Below are 17,428 nucleotides of genomic sequence, written 5' to 3'. Positions count from 1 at the left end.
ATTCATCTATGCTTGCTTGGTGCCTCATTGGAAAATAAAGCAAATCCTTTGGACCAATGATACAGAATAGTGCCGCGACCTCTCCAATGAACCCACTTGTATTGTCCATTTGTCTCCTACTGCTGGTAGAGTGAAATTGGAGCCGAGGTGGAGATTATTTCTTGATGTGTAAAACGTGTCTCTTGCACAGCACAAGTCCATACACAGCAGGCTCAGTGGTGTGTGTGCAAGGCTGGATGAGCTAGGTACAGTCCCTTTGTATTGTGCAAAATGATATCTCCGCAGTGTAACGTCTCTATTACAGCAGGAAGAGATTGTCTTACCCTTTGGATTTGCTTCACAGAACACAACAAATGAGCTTGAGCTGCTGGCTATGGACCGCAAGTGTCTATGCCAACGACGAGAGAAGAAATGAGGTGTGCCATAAGACAGAAACTATAATAATTTAGTGATAATCTAAATCCAACTGATACTCATAACTAATGACACGTTTTTCAAAATCCCCAGTGAGGTCTCTGTTACTGCTCTGGAAAAGTTTATTCAGAATTCCAGATGGATAATACAAATAAAACCACAAATCTGCTACATACTATAATAATTGTTTATTTACATGCATCCATTTCACAAGTTTTCACAAAATATACAGAAGATATGTCTAACAAAATCAACAGGTGCCCATGTCAGTTTTCTTTTTGCATTTTGTCTAAGCCCTTTGAAAAGTTCAGTATGCCCTGTAGATGTGGACAATTAAAAAGTTCAGGAAGCACTCTGGATTATTTTGAAAGTGACTTAGTCTCTGTCATGGAAGGATGTGGGACAAGCACACAAATGAGTTAAGACAAAGACAATTATTAAATAATTTATCAAAATTAAGCATGTTTGCATTTTGGGGATGATTTGGTTTCACAACTGCTGAAGACATTGTGATCAGTTTGTACAGAATGAGATTTTAACAACAGAAGCAGGGAAAGTTTAAATTATACAATTGTATAAAATCAATTTCTACATAGAAATAAGAGCATGAGAGTTTGTTTAATTGTGGTCGGCAATAGTTTTATACATTATATACAGGTAATTATGCAAGGTTACAGTAATGCCTTCAAATTACTTTCCTACAGTCCATACTTTCACATTTATTATACAATTCAAGACTCCCACCAAAATGAAGGAAATATTAGGAATAAAAAGTCTCCTTTTAAAAATAGGAACCTTGTTCACACATTGTACACACAATGTTTGATGTTTTATTATAAAAGGAAAATAACCACCATTTCCTTTTCATTTACCTTCCAGTGTAAACGCAGACACATCAGTCTCGTCTCGTGCCCTAGGAGGCTGGTAATACTGCTGAGTGGGTCTTGTGCGACGAGGCTGTCCGTCTCCCCCTGGGCGAAATTCGAGTGAACTGTCGTAGTAACCATCATCTTCCTCCTGCCATTGGACATTTGATATGGTTGTGATGTTACTGTGGGTAATCAGATTAAGATGTCATTCATATTTCATCTTTGCTCAACCCACTTGAGTACAGTTTAATTTGTTGCTTCCATTTAGTATTAAGCAACACATTACGGTCTTAATGATAATTGATACATTCTTTAAGTAGCTTTGCTTCTCCTTACCAATGCATCAGCAGGAAGCGGTTTGATGTTATGCAGCTCGATCTCTTCCCAGTTTCCATATTCACTAAACACAACCACAGCCGTGGTGCCTGACGGATGCACAGCATCTATTCTGGCATGGTAGAACTTCAAGGCCATGCACACAGACCACAGACAGAAACAAATAGAAATGTTAGAATTTTAACACAGACATTTTCACATGTCAAGACAAGAGACATGTCAATTAGGTAATGACAACTTGACAAAAAAAACTGTGAATGAGGGGAAATAATTAACAATCACACTATTTCTTGGCATGTTAACTGTCGAACATCTCTCAGACAAAAAAAAAACACATCAGTCCAACACATTTAGTTATTTATCCCTTCTAGTAGTAACTGTTGACCATTAACATGCAAGAACAGGGTTATATGTGTATGGATTTAATTTCAGTGAGCCTTTTATAACACGTCAAAGTAAGTTGAATTGTTTCAACAATGATCTGCTATTATTTTGTTAACAATCCAGAAATGACATACCTTGCCATCCTCCCAGTACAGAGCCAGGCACTGGTCTCCAGATTTCCAGACCTGATCCACAAAATGACTTTTCTCTGATCCGCGAGGACTTTGACCTTTGCCTTGTCCTTGCCTTTTCTTATTAGGTCCTGGGTTATTCGAAACGTTTTTCTTGGGGGGCGGTTCCCTGTTGGGGGGCGGTTCCCTGTTGGGGGGCGGTTCCCTGTTGGGGGGGACTAATGAAATTAATGGCTTTATTGGCCCAGTTCTTTTGTGTTCCATGTCTCCATTTTGGAAATGAGAAGGATCCCCTGTCGCGATTTGACAAACCCGCTTTAAGCCCACTTCTTGGGATGACCCTGAGCCCCCTCCCCTCAGGTTGAGGTTAGGTGGCCCACTGTCCCTTTGTCGGTCAAAGTGGTCTGTGTTTGGCCGCTCAGTCTTGCCCTTCCTCCTGTTGTTGTTGTTTGGTTCTTCAAGTCTGTCTGTGCGTTTATTATTTCCTCTTCCATCTGGCTCACTGCCTGCAGAATCAGACAGTTTAGATGTGGGTGCGTTTTCTCTAACGCCTCTCCCTTTAGGCGGTCCAGACATATTCCCACCTCCACCACCATCTCCATTCCTCGATCGTTGGTGGGAAGATCCGCTAAACTCCATCTGCTGCTGAGGTTCTTTTGGATGTGGGAAAGTAGCCGAGAAAGATGAAGGATATGTTTTCTCATCTCTCATCTCCCTCCTGTCGTTATGCGATCTGTCTGTTGTGCCTCGGGACCATCTCTCCTGGCCCTTCCACTGCTGGGCCTGAGCCGATGTTTGTGAGGTTGTAGAGCTAGAGATAGGCTCCTGGCCAGGTTTTGGAAAATCAACGTCCCTGTGGAAGCGAGGCGGTCTGTCATTCCTTTGTTGCCTATGGTCATTATGCGAGGAGAACTTGTTCTGAGATGTGTCTTTGGAGTAATAGTCCGAGTTGGAGAAACTCGCTCTACCATCATAGTGTTTTTGAGGAGCCTGGCTCTTTGATTCTGAGAAAAAAACATAACATGAAGAACAGTGGCATCAAAAACTATGGTAATAGTGGACCAAATAATACATGGATCATTGACACGTTACCATGATCGACACACAGTTATGCAATCAGGATTAAACATCAGTGGTAAATAAAACAACCACAAAATCATAAATGGAATTACCAAATCATATCATCCATGGACGAACACAATTATTAAATTAAATACATAGCATATAAAAAATATGCACTTCCTCTGCATTGGTTTTCCACGGCAGCAGTGAGTTCATGCATTAAGAAAACATGACTGTATTCCCTTCAGCTCACAGTAGCCAGATGCATGACTACCAATATGGACTTTGCCCGTGGTGGGGAACTGTTGTTATGAGTACTTTCTTACTGAAGAACTGGCTGGGAAAATATTATTAAAATATTCATGAAATGTGTTTCATACATCAAGTTCCAAAGTAGTTGAATCCGGACCATTTAGCTTACCATCAATGGAGAAAACTCCCATTTTGGATTCAAGAAAGTCAAAAAGAGTGCTTGGACCAGATGGCCTTCCCCCTGGTCCTTCCTCTTCATCTTCATTTCTAGACCTGCCTCTTCCCCTTCCTCTGCCTGAGAAGAACACAAAAAGAAGAACATGCAAACCCAAATAAGAACAGTTTGAATGATGAAACTGGACGTTTAAATGTGAATACCTTCTGGTCCCAAGTGTCTACATTTAAAGTAATTATAGCGGGCTCTGTCTCCATACATATGTGTGTCTGAAGAAAAACTACAGGAACATATAAACACTCCTTCAAGTTTCTCTCGAGGGAATTCAGAACAAATCCATATTTGAGGGATTGCCTCCAAACGGCTCTCAACATGATGAGGGCTGAGCCAGCGGCTAGCAGCTAACAGTGCTAACAGAGCGAACAATGCAAAGGTAACAGATTTGACAGTTAAACTAGGGGCAAAATACAACATTTTACATTTCCGAAACAATGCTGTGTATCATGATTGGTGTATTTTGGGGGTAAGCAGTGTATGTGCGGAATGCAGAAACAGAGATAAGCCAGTGTTGTGAATCACATGAAACACAGAGGGAGAGCGCCTTTATTGTCTGCTTAGGATGACATTACTCCCTAATGTATTTACAGAGCAAATTGTAGTTTCCCGCTTTATTAATTCTCTGAATACCGTATAAAATATAAAAAAAGAAAAAAAAAAGTTCAGTGTGGAAAAGTTAATGTTCTGTAGCTGACTCAAATAGATGATGTATAAAGCAACAATGCAAAAAACGTCCCTATGCTAAACAAGTTACTGCAAGTTGATTTTCCGAAGTGGAATATCCATCTTAAATGTGACAGTTTGCCTGGGAAAATAGTCAGTTGCGATTTCTCGCCCTTACTCTTTAGAAACATAAAAGTGCTTTAGGCTATGTGGCATATTCTCAAAGCAAGATTTTAAAAACACTGTGTGTGTGTGTGTGTGTGTGTGTCTGTGTCTGTGTCTGTGTCTGTGTCTGTGTCTGTGTCTGTGTCTGTGTGTGTGTGTGTGTGTGTGTGTGTGTGTGTGTGTGTGTCAATCGAGTGTACCTCTGGGTGGGGGCCTGATAGGTTCATCTACCACTGAGCTAGTTCTGGCCTCAAAAGTTCCTGTCAGTAGGCTATTTAGTGCCACTTCCAGGTTGTTGTTGTTATCCATTAGCGCCAGCCGAGCATCCTGCATGTTAAAGCCCATCTCCATGATGTCTCTCAGAGCACGTTCATCCACCTACACAAAAGGTGGATAACATTACATTAGGGAGAATAAAAACAAAGATTGCAGAGAGAGAAAAAGACCTGTGGATGGATATTGGTTTGGTAAGTAATATTAGACTCATATGTAAGGTTTGTTGTGACAGAGAACCCTCCTTTTAAGAGGACATCTAGGTTGGATTCGTGGGCATTCAAGTTACAAACTATCATTAAACATCCCCAAGCAAAACACTCTGATATCCTGTTCCATCCTATTTATACATTTAGCCCAAAGCTGGCTGAGTTCTGCCTAGAAGCTGGCGGGTCGACACACAAAGCTAGACGAATGGACTGCCACTTGATTGCAATAAAGGTGGCCAGGCCTCATATTCATTTCGATTTCCACTATACTATAATCAATGCTTCACATAGTCTATGAGCCATGAAATAAGACTTTAATCCAGACAAAAGAAACCAAAGAGAAATGCAGTACAAGTTCCCTGCTTTAAATTGCTTTGTTGCAATGAATAGAGGCTTCAAAAATATGAGGTGCAATCATCATTTAGTGGGAATGCTGACACAGCATTCCCACTATCTGTTATACTACGCACAAAATTCTTTATTATTCCGCCGGGTTGTTTTGCGCTGCTTCTTCTCCCACATTGAACATCGCAGAAACTCTGTTCAAACATCAAAACGTTCAGCTCGGTCGGGAATCATTGGCTATTACTTTTATCATTCATAACTTTCATAATTCCAGAGATACATCCCATAATACATCCCATTTTTAACATGGAAGTTAATGGAGAACTCTTCAGACTTCAACAATCTTCATGCAACTTCAAACTGCTCCTTCTTCAACTGCTAACTGCTCCTTCATACTTTCACTCAGAAACCTCATTCCAACTTTAAAATGTCAAATCTTTCTGACATTATTCGTGTAACACAACTTTTAAATCTGATTCGTACTTTTAGAGATATTAAACATTGTTCAGACCTTGGTAAAGAGGCCTTCTTCAGATTTTAGAGTGCGTGATGTCACAGCTAGAGTGGAGGACAGATTTCATTTTGCCTTCATATTTTCTTTTAAACCTGCCATAATTCCCAACCCCTACATTCCTGAGACATACTTTTTCATGACAAACGTAGGAAAACTTCTCGTAGCTTGAAAGATAAAACAAAATGCCTCTTGAGGGCATGAAGTGACAAAAACTTTCAACATGTCTCCATTAAAACCCATGGTAAATTCAGCCTCAATTTTCCCCACCACAGCAGCCGCACACCTTTAGTTAATCTGCCAAAAAGGCCACATTATTGACCCGAAAGTACACAAAAAGTACACTTCAGATGCTCAAGTTCCTTGACATGCTTCACGCTTTGAAATTTCACCGATATCTGTTACGGTTCTTCAACAAAACGTTAACATGTAACAGGTTTATCTCATTCAGAACAATGAAAATGCTTTCCTCTCTCTAATCACCATGGAAACCTTTGATCTCTGGACACGTCGTTAGCTCAAATATAAACACCTGTGTCATGGAACACGATGATGTCATAACTCCAATTGACATAATTAGAGCAGCAGACTAATGACGTGGTCACTGGAGTTTAACAGACTGTCTCAGCCTATTCTTTTCCGTCTGATGGAGACTTCATACTGACTTCAACATGTTCCACATATTTTAGACATTATTGGTGACGTATGGTTTTAGTTCTAAAGTTTTCAGTTCAAATATTGTGCTGCTTTTTCATGCATTTAGACTTTTATTTTCTTGTTCTTATTTCACATTCAAGTCCCCTCTATTCATGAACCCTTTAAAGTACTCAGCCACACCACTTATATACCAGGTGCGACTGTTGCTATGTGAGTTAGGCGCCGTTTACACGAGGAGAAAACTGCTTGTATCTGCATAGTTTCGCGTGCGTATAACCCTATTATTTACACGAGGCCGATAGAAACTGACCCCACAAACGATAACGGGTCCCAAGGTGGATAGATTTGCAAACGAAACGCTCTGGGGGGTCAACCGAGTCCGTGTAATCACCTCTATACGAATATTTCCTGAAAAAATAACGATAGCTCCACCTCTCCCCACCTCTCCTGCTCACTGCTGTAGCATGGCTGTGTTAATTAAACGCACAAGGGGTTCTTGAATGAAATAATATTATAAAAGGCAAACCAGAATTGTTAACGCCCAATATACTCCTTAAACAAAATAAACAGTCAGATTTCATGCATTGATCCATTATATTGACAAAGGAGGATCTCACCCGGTGTTTGTAGAGAATATCTCTCTGAGCGAGTCCTCTCCACGGAGACATGCTCCTCCTCCTGTCAGTAGCTACTGCTAGTGCTACTGCTACTGACCATGCTACAGATATTAGTGCAAAAATCTACAGCTCCTCTACCACAACCATCAGCAACAAGTGGACATGGAGAATTACATGAACTACATGTTGCTAAATCCACTTCTTCTGCCTGGCTGACATATCTTATATATTGTTCTGAAATGGACCAATCTGCACAATGACTACTTTTACTTTTGGTACTTTAACTATATATTGATGCTAATACTTTTCTACTTTTACTTGAGGAACATTTTGATTGAGGGACTTATTCTTGTAACAGAGTATTCCTACACTCTGGTACTTCTACTTTTACTTAAGTACAATATCTGAGTACTTATTCCACCTCTGGTAGCGTATTAGCCTGAATTGTAGCCACAAAATCACACAGAGCTGCATCAAAAGAGACTCACAATGGTAACAAGTGGAAAATAATATTTACAAATGTGTACAATGATTTGTAGGTAATGCTGACTACTCAAGACACCTGTCTTATACATCTTCAAAGGAAGACTGTGTTTCTTCTACAATTACGTGGGATTAAAGCAAAATGTAGTTTTACTTGTATAATACAAGACTTTATAATAAAGCCTGTTTCTAAAATTATCAACCATAGTGACGCAGTCAAATCCTCAGTTTATAATTTATAACAACATACTAACAAGCTAATGTCTAATTACAACAGCGAGTGCTTCATCCTCTGAACACCACAGGATGTCGACTGTAACCATCCTGTGGTGTTCTGACATAAGTACGCTCCTCTGAAATTATTGTCTCCTGCATAAGCAATTACCCCTCATCGAGTTCGCTATTCAGCTTGCTAACGTTACTAGCTTAAACAAACGTAACATGCAACGTTAGTCTAATCCAAAATGCTCTACGACGGCGTACCTTTCATGTGGCTCGTCAGCACAGACTCTCGCATCGTGAATAACTGAAAGTCTTTTTTGCACACTTTGCAGGAGGCTATTCGTGGGGTTGATCCACGTCTTAGTCATGGCTTGTATTTGATTTCTGCTAGCCAACGCTCGTTGAAACGGCAACTTCCTGGCATACTGTCATCTATCACTCTCATCAGAATGCCCAGGTCACACGTAAAAAAAAACACTTGCAGGTCACGCTCATAGCGCGGGAAGGCCGGAGCGGAGCTGTTTTATGTAGAAGTGAAGCAATTAAGCGTGCTCCGACTTCTTTCTTTTCTTTTAATCTAAAAAGCGAACTATTCAGTCAGACAGCAATTTATTGTAAAAGTAAAGCATTTGTAATTTCAAGCACTTTGTCCCAAATCCAAGCACCATTCCCAAAATCCAAGCACTTTTCAAACCTTGAAAACACCACATTAAATTTCAAGCATTTTCAAGGATTTCCAGCACCCGTACGAACCCTGTGTTCAACACATTTGAGCCTTTGCCACATTTATTTGAATTATTTATATAATTCCTACATAATGGGGAAGCTTGGATCACCATGGAAACCTTTGATCTCTGGACACGTCGTTAGCTCAAATATAAACACCTGTGTCATGGAACACGATGATGTCATAACTCCAACTGACATGCTCAGAGCAGCAGACTTCAGATAATGGTTAATGGTCCTGCCCTCAACAGCTCTACGTCAATTATGGGGTGTCATCATATGCCGTTTCCATGGAAACGCATCTCTCGCCATAAAAGACGATGTCGCTATACATTAACTCCTATGAAAATGTTCAAAAAGTGCTCAAACTTCACATGTGTGCCAGCCGTGAAGACATCTACTGGACAGTTTTGAGATTTCTTCAAATGCCGTTGCCATGGCAACACAATGCTCGCCATGAAAAACGGTTTTCTCATAACTTCAGTGAAAATGCTCCAAATGGCCCAAAACTTCACAGGTTTGGTAAAGATGCAGCCATCAACGCATCTAAGCGTATTATGGGATGTTGGCATGGCGACAGATCATTCGCCATCAAGTTAGTTCAAAAGTTTGCAGTTCAAATATTCTGCTGCTTTTCCAAGCCTTTTTACTTTCTTTTCTTCTCTCATCACACATTCAAGCCCCCAGTGTTCATGTATCATTTCAATCTAAATTTTTCACTTTCTTCTTACACATTACATTTCAGCATAGCAGTTTAGCGTCAGCTTTTCAGCATAAAGCATTCCCACTAGCAATTTCTTCAGGAATTGCATTCTCTAGTTTGAACATAAGAGGCATTCATAACGACTGTATATTAAACAGACTTTTGTAACAGTTCAAAAAAAGTTTGTCTTCTCACCAGCTCTCGATAGTTTCCATCTTCTCTGCTTTCAGGTCTTTCAAAACGCTCTTCTCGTCTCCTCTGCTGGTATGAGTCTCGGCCCCGGAAAGAGGAAGCAGCAGTGGATAAATTACTGCCCGCATTCTCTCCACCACCAAATGTGCGCGGCCCCTAACAAGACAAACAACAGAGATCAATACAGCCTCAACGCTGCACAGAACAATAAAGCCAACACAGGAAACCAAACTTTCTAGTCGACAGTGGAGGTAGGAAGTTACTGTTAAAAGCAGTCGATGTTGAGATGAATGTCAATAAGGGGCATTCATTATCGAATGGGGGCCAAATCAAACAGTTTGTGCAGAAATTGCAATTAATGAGAGAAACAGCCAAATTAGTGAACATGGCAAAAAGAGCAGTCCCTTCTCAACATACATTAAAGGTTATTAAAAATGTTTTGATAAACATAATTATAATATAGTTTATAGATTCATGTCCATGAAAGCTTATATATTGAGACAGAGCTAACAAATGTCAGTTACAAAATGTTGCTTTAGCTCTGTAAAATAAAAAAGTACCTTGTGGTTACCATTTCCAAGATCTGATAAAGGCCCATGATAAGGGTTTACATACCTCTTTGGTCTTGGCTATCTCAGCAATCGCTGCTGTCCGTTGCTTTTCAAACTCATCATTCTCCTCCGGACTTTTAGCAACACTTTGAGACTGCAGAGTCTTCCTCTGATCCAGGTCTCTGGAGTCCACTTCCTCCTTCCTCTCACACCTCTACGGAGAGCAAAAAGAGAGAGTAAGAACATGAGCTCAAAGATCTTCCTGCACTTGGCATGTCTACATTTTGTTGGAGTTAGAAGTATAATAAAGTCGCTTATGGTGTTTAAGTTATTGTTGTAGCAACCAACTGTATCGCAAATCTCAAGGGTGCATCTCAGCTCATGGTTAATGTTATGAATCTCAACTTTGAACTGTATTGTTTTATCAAGTGGAAGTATTGATATGATACTCAACACTTCCTGCAGCTGTCTCACGCCTGTGTGTGTGATTCAGTCACAGAAGTGAGCAAGTGACTGGAGCAAAGACCAATGAAGTATTTTCACCATCTTTTTGTTGCATTCGCCATCCGTGCAGGATAAGTGATACGAGGCACGATTATAAAGCCAGGGTTGACGAAACGTGGAAAACTTGTTAAGGACTTGCAATTTATGACATGCCAAATGCATTAGGTGTACAATATATATCTTTGAAGTGGGGTTTTTTTTCCCATAAGGCAGCGCAACGCAAGCTATGCGGCAAGTTTTTAATTTCCCCAGGTTTTGAGCTCTCCACCACTCAGGCTTAATTGAGGCCCACAAATCTTTAAAAATCTTGAAGATGGAAAAGATCTCTCTAGTACTCTGGGTAATTCAGACCTTGCAGTGGACATTTAACTTATTTTATGTTCGATAGAAAACAGTTCCCAAAGATAAATGTCTGGGAGCTCCAGAGACGCCAGGCTAACCCAACCATTGGCAAATTGGATCTTGTGAGGAATCTGCATGCGTAGTGATCATTAAGGTTAAGTGTTGATTGATAATTTGACGACTCAAACTTGCATGCTACTTTCTTTTGATTCTCATTATAATTATGCCTAGCAAAATGTAAGGGAATCAGAATGAGGCACAATATTCTATTGTCTGATGGGGTATAAAATACATTGAACTCATCGGAGGGGAGAAAATGTCCAGCGAAACATAGAGCCAAGGAAAATATAAGCACCAATTCTTTTTGTAATCTGCTTCCGAGCGCCAGTTTCCCATGAAAATGATATTATTTATATACAATGATCCTAAGCAGACATCCAATCAACACAGAGTTATAGAGTGGCTCAGCGCTAGAAATACATTTAAACTGTGAATCCAGAGAACGCTGTGTGAAGATACACAAATGCTCTTCATGTTACTTTATAAAGCTTGAGCAAGTCTGGAGTTTAGAGTGGGTGGAAATCCCCAAACCCAAGTGTCAAGCTGATACAGTGATCCTTTGCAAGGGAGTATTGACTCAGGCTCAGTATTTTTCAAATGAGAAACTCAATTTTAATGGGCAAAACCAAACAATTTGGAAGAATTTAAGGAGGTTTAATTGTTTTTGAAGGCTCTAGGAAAAGAGTATACTTGCTTATTTCACATCTAAAACTATGCATGAATCTCAATTGTTTGACAATGTGATGGAAGTGTATATTATTCAGAGATCAGTTCACTTTATTCTGTTATCTGTACTATCCTTACCTGATCAAACGCCACAAAGGGAGGGGGTCCACCTTCTGCTCCAATGTTACTCCTGCTGTGTTTGGCCAGACTCTGCAAATCATTTAAAAGTTTGAAAACAGGCTTTTAAAGCAGATTTACAATGATTTCTATCATATGATTTCAACATTTATTATCAAAAGAAGCTGAGTCATCATAACAAAATCGCCTCTCACCCTTTGTAGTTCCCATTTCTCCACCATGTGATCGACCTCTCCTCCAAGGACAGAGATGTTTGAGTCATCGAGCAGTAAAAGACCATTTTTAACCTGGACTGTACCAAGGAGCTTTACCTTTGTTCCAGGGGGGGTATTAAGACTGAAAAAAAACAAATAAAAACAATAAATATGTATGTATAAAATAATTGCTGTTATTAAATTGTTTAACTGACTGTTAAATGGCAAAACATTCAAGGGTCTGGGATATTAGAACTGCTTATACCAGGTCCCCCACCCTATTGCCTTGCCCATACCACTTTATAAATGACATGGAGCCGTGCCAGGGGATGGGTGGCAAGGCTAGGAGAGACTATTAATAATCCCAGCTGCTCACCCATCCTCATGGTAAATTAAAAGCCCCCTCTATCTCATCAGGCCTGATAAGGCCTCTGCCTCTCTCATTAAGAAAGCACAGAGACTTAGAGGGATTTCCAGCTACTGATGCCGGATGCCAAAGCAACAATTAGGGATTTCACTCCAAACCTCTGGGATAGATGCTGTTCTCGTGATAGAGGCCAATGCAGAAGTGAGGCTCTCTCTATCCTCGATTCAATCACATACAAGCACGTATACACACACTATTTACACTTCACTCAATGTAGCAATTCACTGCTTAATCGTCATCCCTCTATATCACTGTGTCACACACTGAACGGTCCTGTAATCCATCTCATCCTTCTTTGCCCCTCACTCATGGCCTCACGCACACTGAAGCGGACACTTTCATAAGAAACACTAGGCACCGCTGTTGGCAGCCAGTGCGCGTGTGCCGTTCATAAAGAGGGGATTTGTTCTGTTCTCCCCTCGCTTCCCATCAGGAAGTCAAGGCCCACATTCTGGCCACTCCACCTGTACAGACTGGCTAGTCACCATGGCAGCAGTCACCAAGGCCTCCGTTGCTGGGATGGAGATGTAATTAAGGCTGGAAATTGTTAGATAGCTGCCAGCATGTGGAAATTGCAGATAGATGGAAAATTGAGGTGAGTGTTTGGGTGAGTGTTAACAAGGAGGTGAAAAGGAAGGGTGAGGGCAACGTCTTACACATTTGCTTTGAAATATATGATGAACTGGCTTAATGACAGCCTCCTTTGCTACTAAAAATGTGTTTTTATTTACAATTTGTTTTATATATTTAACTTCCTAGGGAATCAAAGTATACCTAATGCCAGTGATTGCACTAACTTAACATATTCCTAAACACAACACGACACTTATATGGGTACCTGATTTTAGACAGGTGTTTAAACTCCAATCCAACACAGATGGTGTGCCCATCTGTCATTTGTAGACGCAGCATTCGCGGCGCGCCCTGGGACTCCTCGCGGTCTTTAGGAGCCGAGACATTCCTCACCTTCTGCACCTGAAGAACACATGGACCTTCCAACTGGCCATGTGCAAGAGACAGCAAATTAATTATGGCTTAAAAGGCAAAAACAGCAGCCTGTGGGGGAAGATTGTGCCGGCATAAAACTCTGAAGCCATTGAGTTGTTGCTCTCTTTATTTAGCATACCTGTATCAGAAAAGGTTTATATATTCCTTCTAAAGTCATAGTTACATTTTTGATTCAGCGACTATTTTTTGAATAGATTCAGATTCAAATTCTCTCAAAAAATTGTTTTAGTATTTCCGTGAAAATATGCCTGTAACACCTGTTAATGCAATCCACAGGCTTTACTATAATCTGTATGTGTAATGTAATTATAGTTGCTCGGATGGCACTCTCCGTTAGAGATACAATGTACGAGGAAATGTGTATGACCAGAGTGACAAGCATCATATTAAGATGTCTGAATGGAGCACGGGTTATGCCCACATAGAATTATGATTTAATATTCTGACAATGTTTTTAAATGTTTTTTTTCAGTTGCTCAACCCCCGTTTTAAGCAGTTCAAGCAGTTTTTGGATGTTTCTTTGTCAGTGTGTCAGGGCCATCTAGTGGCTCTCATGAGAACTACATTTCAGCAGGAACTACAGCCTGCACTGACTGAGCTGAAAAAAAAACCATAGCAGCACTTTATTTCCCAGAAACATATCATAAATATCACTTTGTACTGGCTGTATAATAGTTTGTGTAGCACTCACCTTCTCAATTCTTCCACTATTGATGTCTGGCGGTATACATTTTCTCCCAATAGGCCTGAGGTCACTCTGCAAATGAGACACTGCTTAATTGAAAATAACAAATACTGTGCCAAAAGTATAACAAACGAATAATGGAATAGATATATGCATCCACAAATGTGACTACCTACACTGTAGTGTGCTTCAGAGAAAAACTAATTGTATTAATTTGCCTGTTTGAAAGAAAGGAAGCCTTTCACCTACCCTCAACCCCAGAAACAACCATCAAGTTTTCATGCTTTTCTGCTATAAGGCATATGTAGTTCTCAAACTATGCAGTTTATATTATATTGTGTAAAATATGTTGTCATTTTGATTTCCATAGTTTATTAAGCACAATCTAATTTAAATCATTTCAACATTTACATTTGTGGTTTACTGTAGATTTAACAGTTATATATATTTTCAAACAATCTCATAACTCTTTTGATACGAACATAAAGGTCAATTGTTTTCTAATGATCTCCGTACTGCAAACATCTGTTGAATTAGAGCTGTTGGCTGCAACGAGGCAGTAATCCCAAGAGGGTCTATGACCTACTCCTGTTTTACTGCGGCAACAATATCTCTAAGCAGAGGGCTTGTATATCCCCAGTAAAACTAAAAAAGGAATTGATTCTTTATATTGAAGTTGGAATGAATTTCTCAAACACAATTTCGATACAATTATTTCAAAAGGCTGCATCAAAGCTCCAAACAGGGTAGAGAAAATGGGAAAATCAGGGTTCTGTGATAAAAGAATAAAGTGAGTAAAGCAGCTAATGATCCAAATTAATGCTAAAATGATGTTAAAGATTTCACTGAAGTACAAGGTCCAGAATTAAGTTGCTAAATGTTGGTTGGTTTAGGTGTGCTGTGATAAGTAAAAATGGTTTTTGCAGCATCTGGCCAAAACATAAAGGTCACGGCTTTTGTAGTAAATTAAAGTATTGTGTGTTAAGGAATTGTCCGCTGTTGCAAGTCAGGTAAGAAGTTTCACTGGGTGTTTCTCAATCGCGAGTACGCTTGCTTGGTAGCACATGTCTGCCGAGCATCTTGCTTCAGAAGCGAGTCAAGAATACTTCCTGGCATTCGGAAAACGAAGAGTGGAACACGCTAGCAAGTGTGCAGGTGTGCGTCATATGAGAGGCCCCGCCTTACATCTTCCGTCACAGATTTGGGGAAATTGGTCCGTGCGCAAAGCATTGTGGGGATTTTAAGACCGCGGAGTCTACTCATGTGCAGCCTTGATATCTCTCCAAACGGAGTACGCCGGGCTCGGTAGATTTCCAAGTATGCTGGAGATTGGAACAGTACTTCGGCGGCACTCGATGACGTAGTATGCTTGAAATAGTGGCTCTGAAGCAGCTTTACTCGCGATTGAGAAACACCCACTGTGTGTCTAACAGAAAAGCTTTTCAAGTTCCAAGGCCGTTTGTGGTTCTTCTGTCTTTGTTATCGGTCTTCATGCATTGCTTAGTGAATTTTTCTGTTTACTCTTTCAATTTAAAATATATGTTTCGAATCATTTTTGGGCCCCATGTTCTTTTCCGATATCGTGTTATGACAGTGGACAAGTGCCTGAAATGAACTGGCAGATGCTGGGTCTGCCAATAAAAGGTTATTCTAAGATAGCAATAAGCTCAATAATATGCTTTTTAGTTGACTTACAAAATATCAATATACTGAACATTCACTCAAAAGAAAGAATAAAGAAAGAATTTCCAATTCTGTGCTTCTAGCTTTGTCTGTTCAACTAGCATGGTTATTTGGTGAGTACATCAGCATGTGCTTTAGAAACAATGGCCTAATGAAATCAAATGTAATAATTATAATAATTATTATGAGAACACATTGTTGAATACTGTATTGCATACTGTTAAATACATACTAAGCAATTGCAGTTGAAATAAGTTGCATATGTAGAACTTGCAAAATTAAACTTACATTAAGTGCAATACGAATAATGTCATTGGGAGTTATTTTCTCTGCAGATCCTTTCAGTTCTGCTATGCCTTCATCGCTGAGGTACCTGTGAGATAACAGACAAGGTGGAGAGGAGAGATGATGCAGTTGTTTCCACAGGTAGGTGAGTTTGCCCAACCACAATATTATTGTAAAAGACACAAATACCATTGCCATCATAATCACAAGTTATCTGCTACTGTATATCTGCTGTAATGTTAGACAATTAAGGACACGTTTGAACATCTTCGAGATTTTACAAATGTGTTTCACCACGTGGTAAGGCTTAATAATGTGGCTATGATTGTTAAAGGCGGGAACCAGGTCCTCAACCTCTCACATCAGAACATATTTTTTGCTGAATCTGCCCTCTTAAAAATTATTCAGATGTCCTTTAATTTCGAAGGCGCATCTATAAAATATAGAATTGCAATATTTGGGAAAGAGTGTAACACCAGTGTAGGGACCATACCATTTACAAAACCACACAAGTATAGGAGGGTAAATGTTAATATGATGTCGTTTAAAGGCAGCGATAATCTAAAATATTCAGCACATATATTAATATGAGATATAAACAATGTCAAGTTACAGAAACCAGGCGTTTTCTGACTTTCAAAATCGTTGCAAATGTTTTAATTTAGCTGAATCCAGCGCTCTTTGACCACTGTATCACTGCTTATCGGTTAACCCAAAGTGTAGTCATAGGTTTTCGTTACTATAATGGCAAGCTAATTGTGTATTAGCTTTAATGGTATATCAAGCTAACGTTATTTATCTCGCTAGCTCGAAGTTAGATAGCCGTATAAGTAATAGCGTTGCCACGATCCACACAGACTGAATTGGTCGTGTTTACTTTGGAAACCGTTGTGCTCTCGCAAAATTATAAAGTCAACGTATAGCTAATAATGATTAGTGTTGCAAGCCAACACCAATCTGGAACCTCATTGAGTTAGCTAGCTCACTGACGTTAGCTACAATGCTACCTACCAGCCCTCTTTGGTCAGGGACTCTGTGACATCAGTCATTTTCGTCCACAGTGTAGATGTGTAAATACCGACACCAATAAGTTATAAGTGAGCACACTTAAATAACGACTATCTGATTCGGTAATACATGTTCTTCAGCTAACAATGATAACGCTTGCTAATGTGAACGACTCTACGTAACTAGCGTCATCCAGTGCTCACGTATGGAGTGCCGTGTGGGTCAAAATACGTTTTAACATTTTTTGAGCGTTTTTTTTCTTCTCTTATGGATAGTTTTTTCTTAATTATACCCTAACCTTTTCTTACTGGAATAATTTTTAAACTAATGACAACATTAGTAAGGTGACTGTCCTCCTAATATGCAGTTTTATATCATACAGTAGGATCCTACCAAGATAGAAATACCTGTGTTATTCAATAAATACGTTT

The 17,428-nt window shown here is 39.8% G+C and overlaps 1 protein-coding gene across 2 annotated transcripts; it reads right to left on the bottom strand.

The window, feature by feature from the left end:
• Positions 1–587: 587 nt before the first annotated feature.
• On the bottom strand, positions 588–17,213 carry tdrd3 (tudor domain containing 3). Of its 2 annotated transcripts, none has more exons than XM_034116936.1 (13): positions 17,001–17,213; positions 15,993–16,077; positions 14,028–14,093; positions 13,167–13,327; positions 11,902–12,043; positions 11,708–11,779; positions 10,062–10,211; positions 9,450–9,602; positions 4,709–4,886; positions 3,618–3,743; positions 2,138–3,138; positions 1,620–1,745; positions 588–1,431 (listed from the first exon to the last, which is right to left on the bottom strand). In XM_034116936.1, the coding sequence occupies exons 1-13, from the start codon at positions 17,036–17,038 to the stop codon at positions 1,279–1,281; spliced, it is 2,451 nt and encodes an 816-aa protein (XP_033972827.1). In that variant the 5' UTR covers positions 17,039–17,213; the 3' UTR covers positions 588–1,278. The 2 variants fall into 2 exon arrangements, with proteins under 2 accessions (XP_033972827.1, XP_033972828.1); XM_034116937.1 differs by having other exon boundaries at positions 1,283–1,465.
• Positions 17,214–17,428: the final 215 nt, after the last annotated feature.

The sequence above is a fragment of the Trematomus bernacchii genome, unplaced genomic scaffold (assembly GCF_902827165.1).
Source record: "Trematomus bernacchii unplaced genomic scaffold, fTreBer1.1, whole genome shotgun sequence".
NCBI classification, from domain to species: domain Eukaryota; kingdom Metazoa; phylum Chordata; class Actinopteri; order Perciformes; family Nototheniidae; genus Trematomus; species Trematomus bernacchii.
The sequence above is the reverse complement of the archived record's forward strand: the minus strand, read 5'-3'. Positions and strand labels throughout refer to the sequence as shown.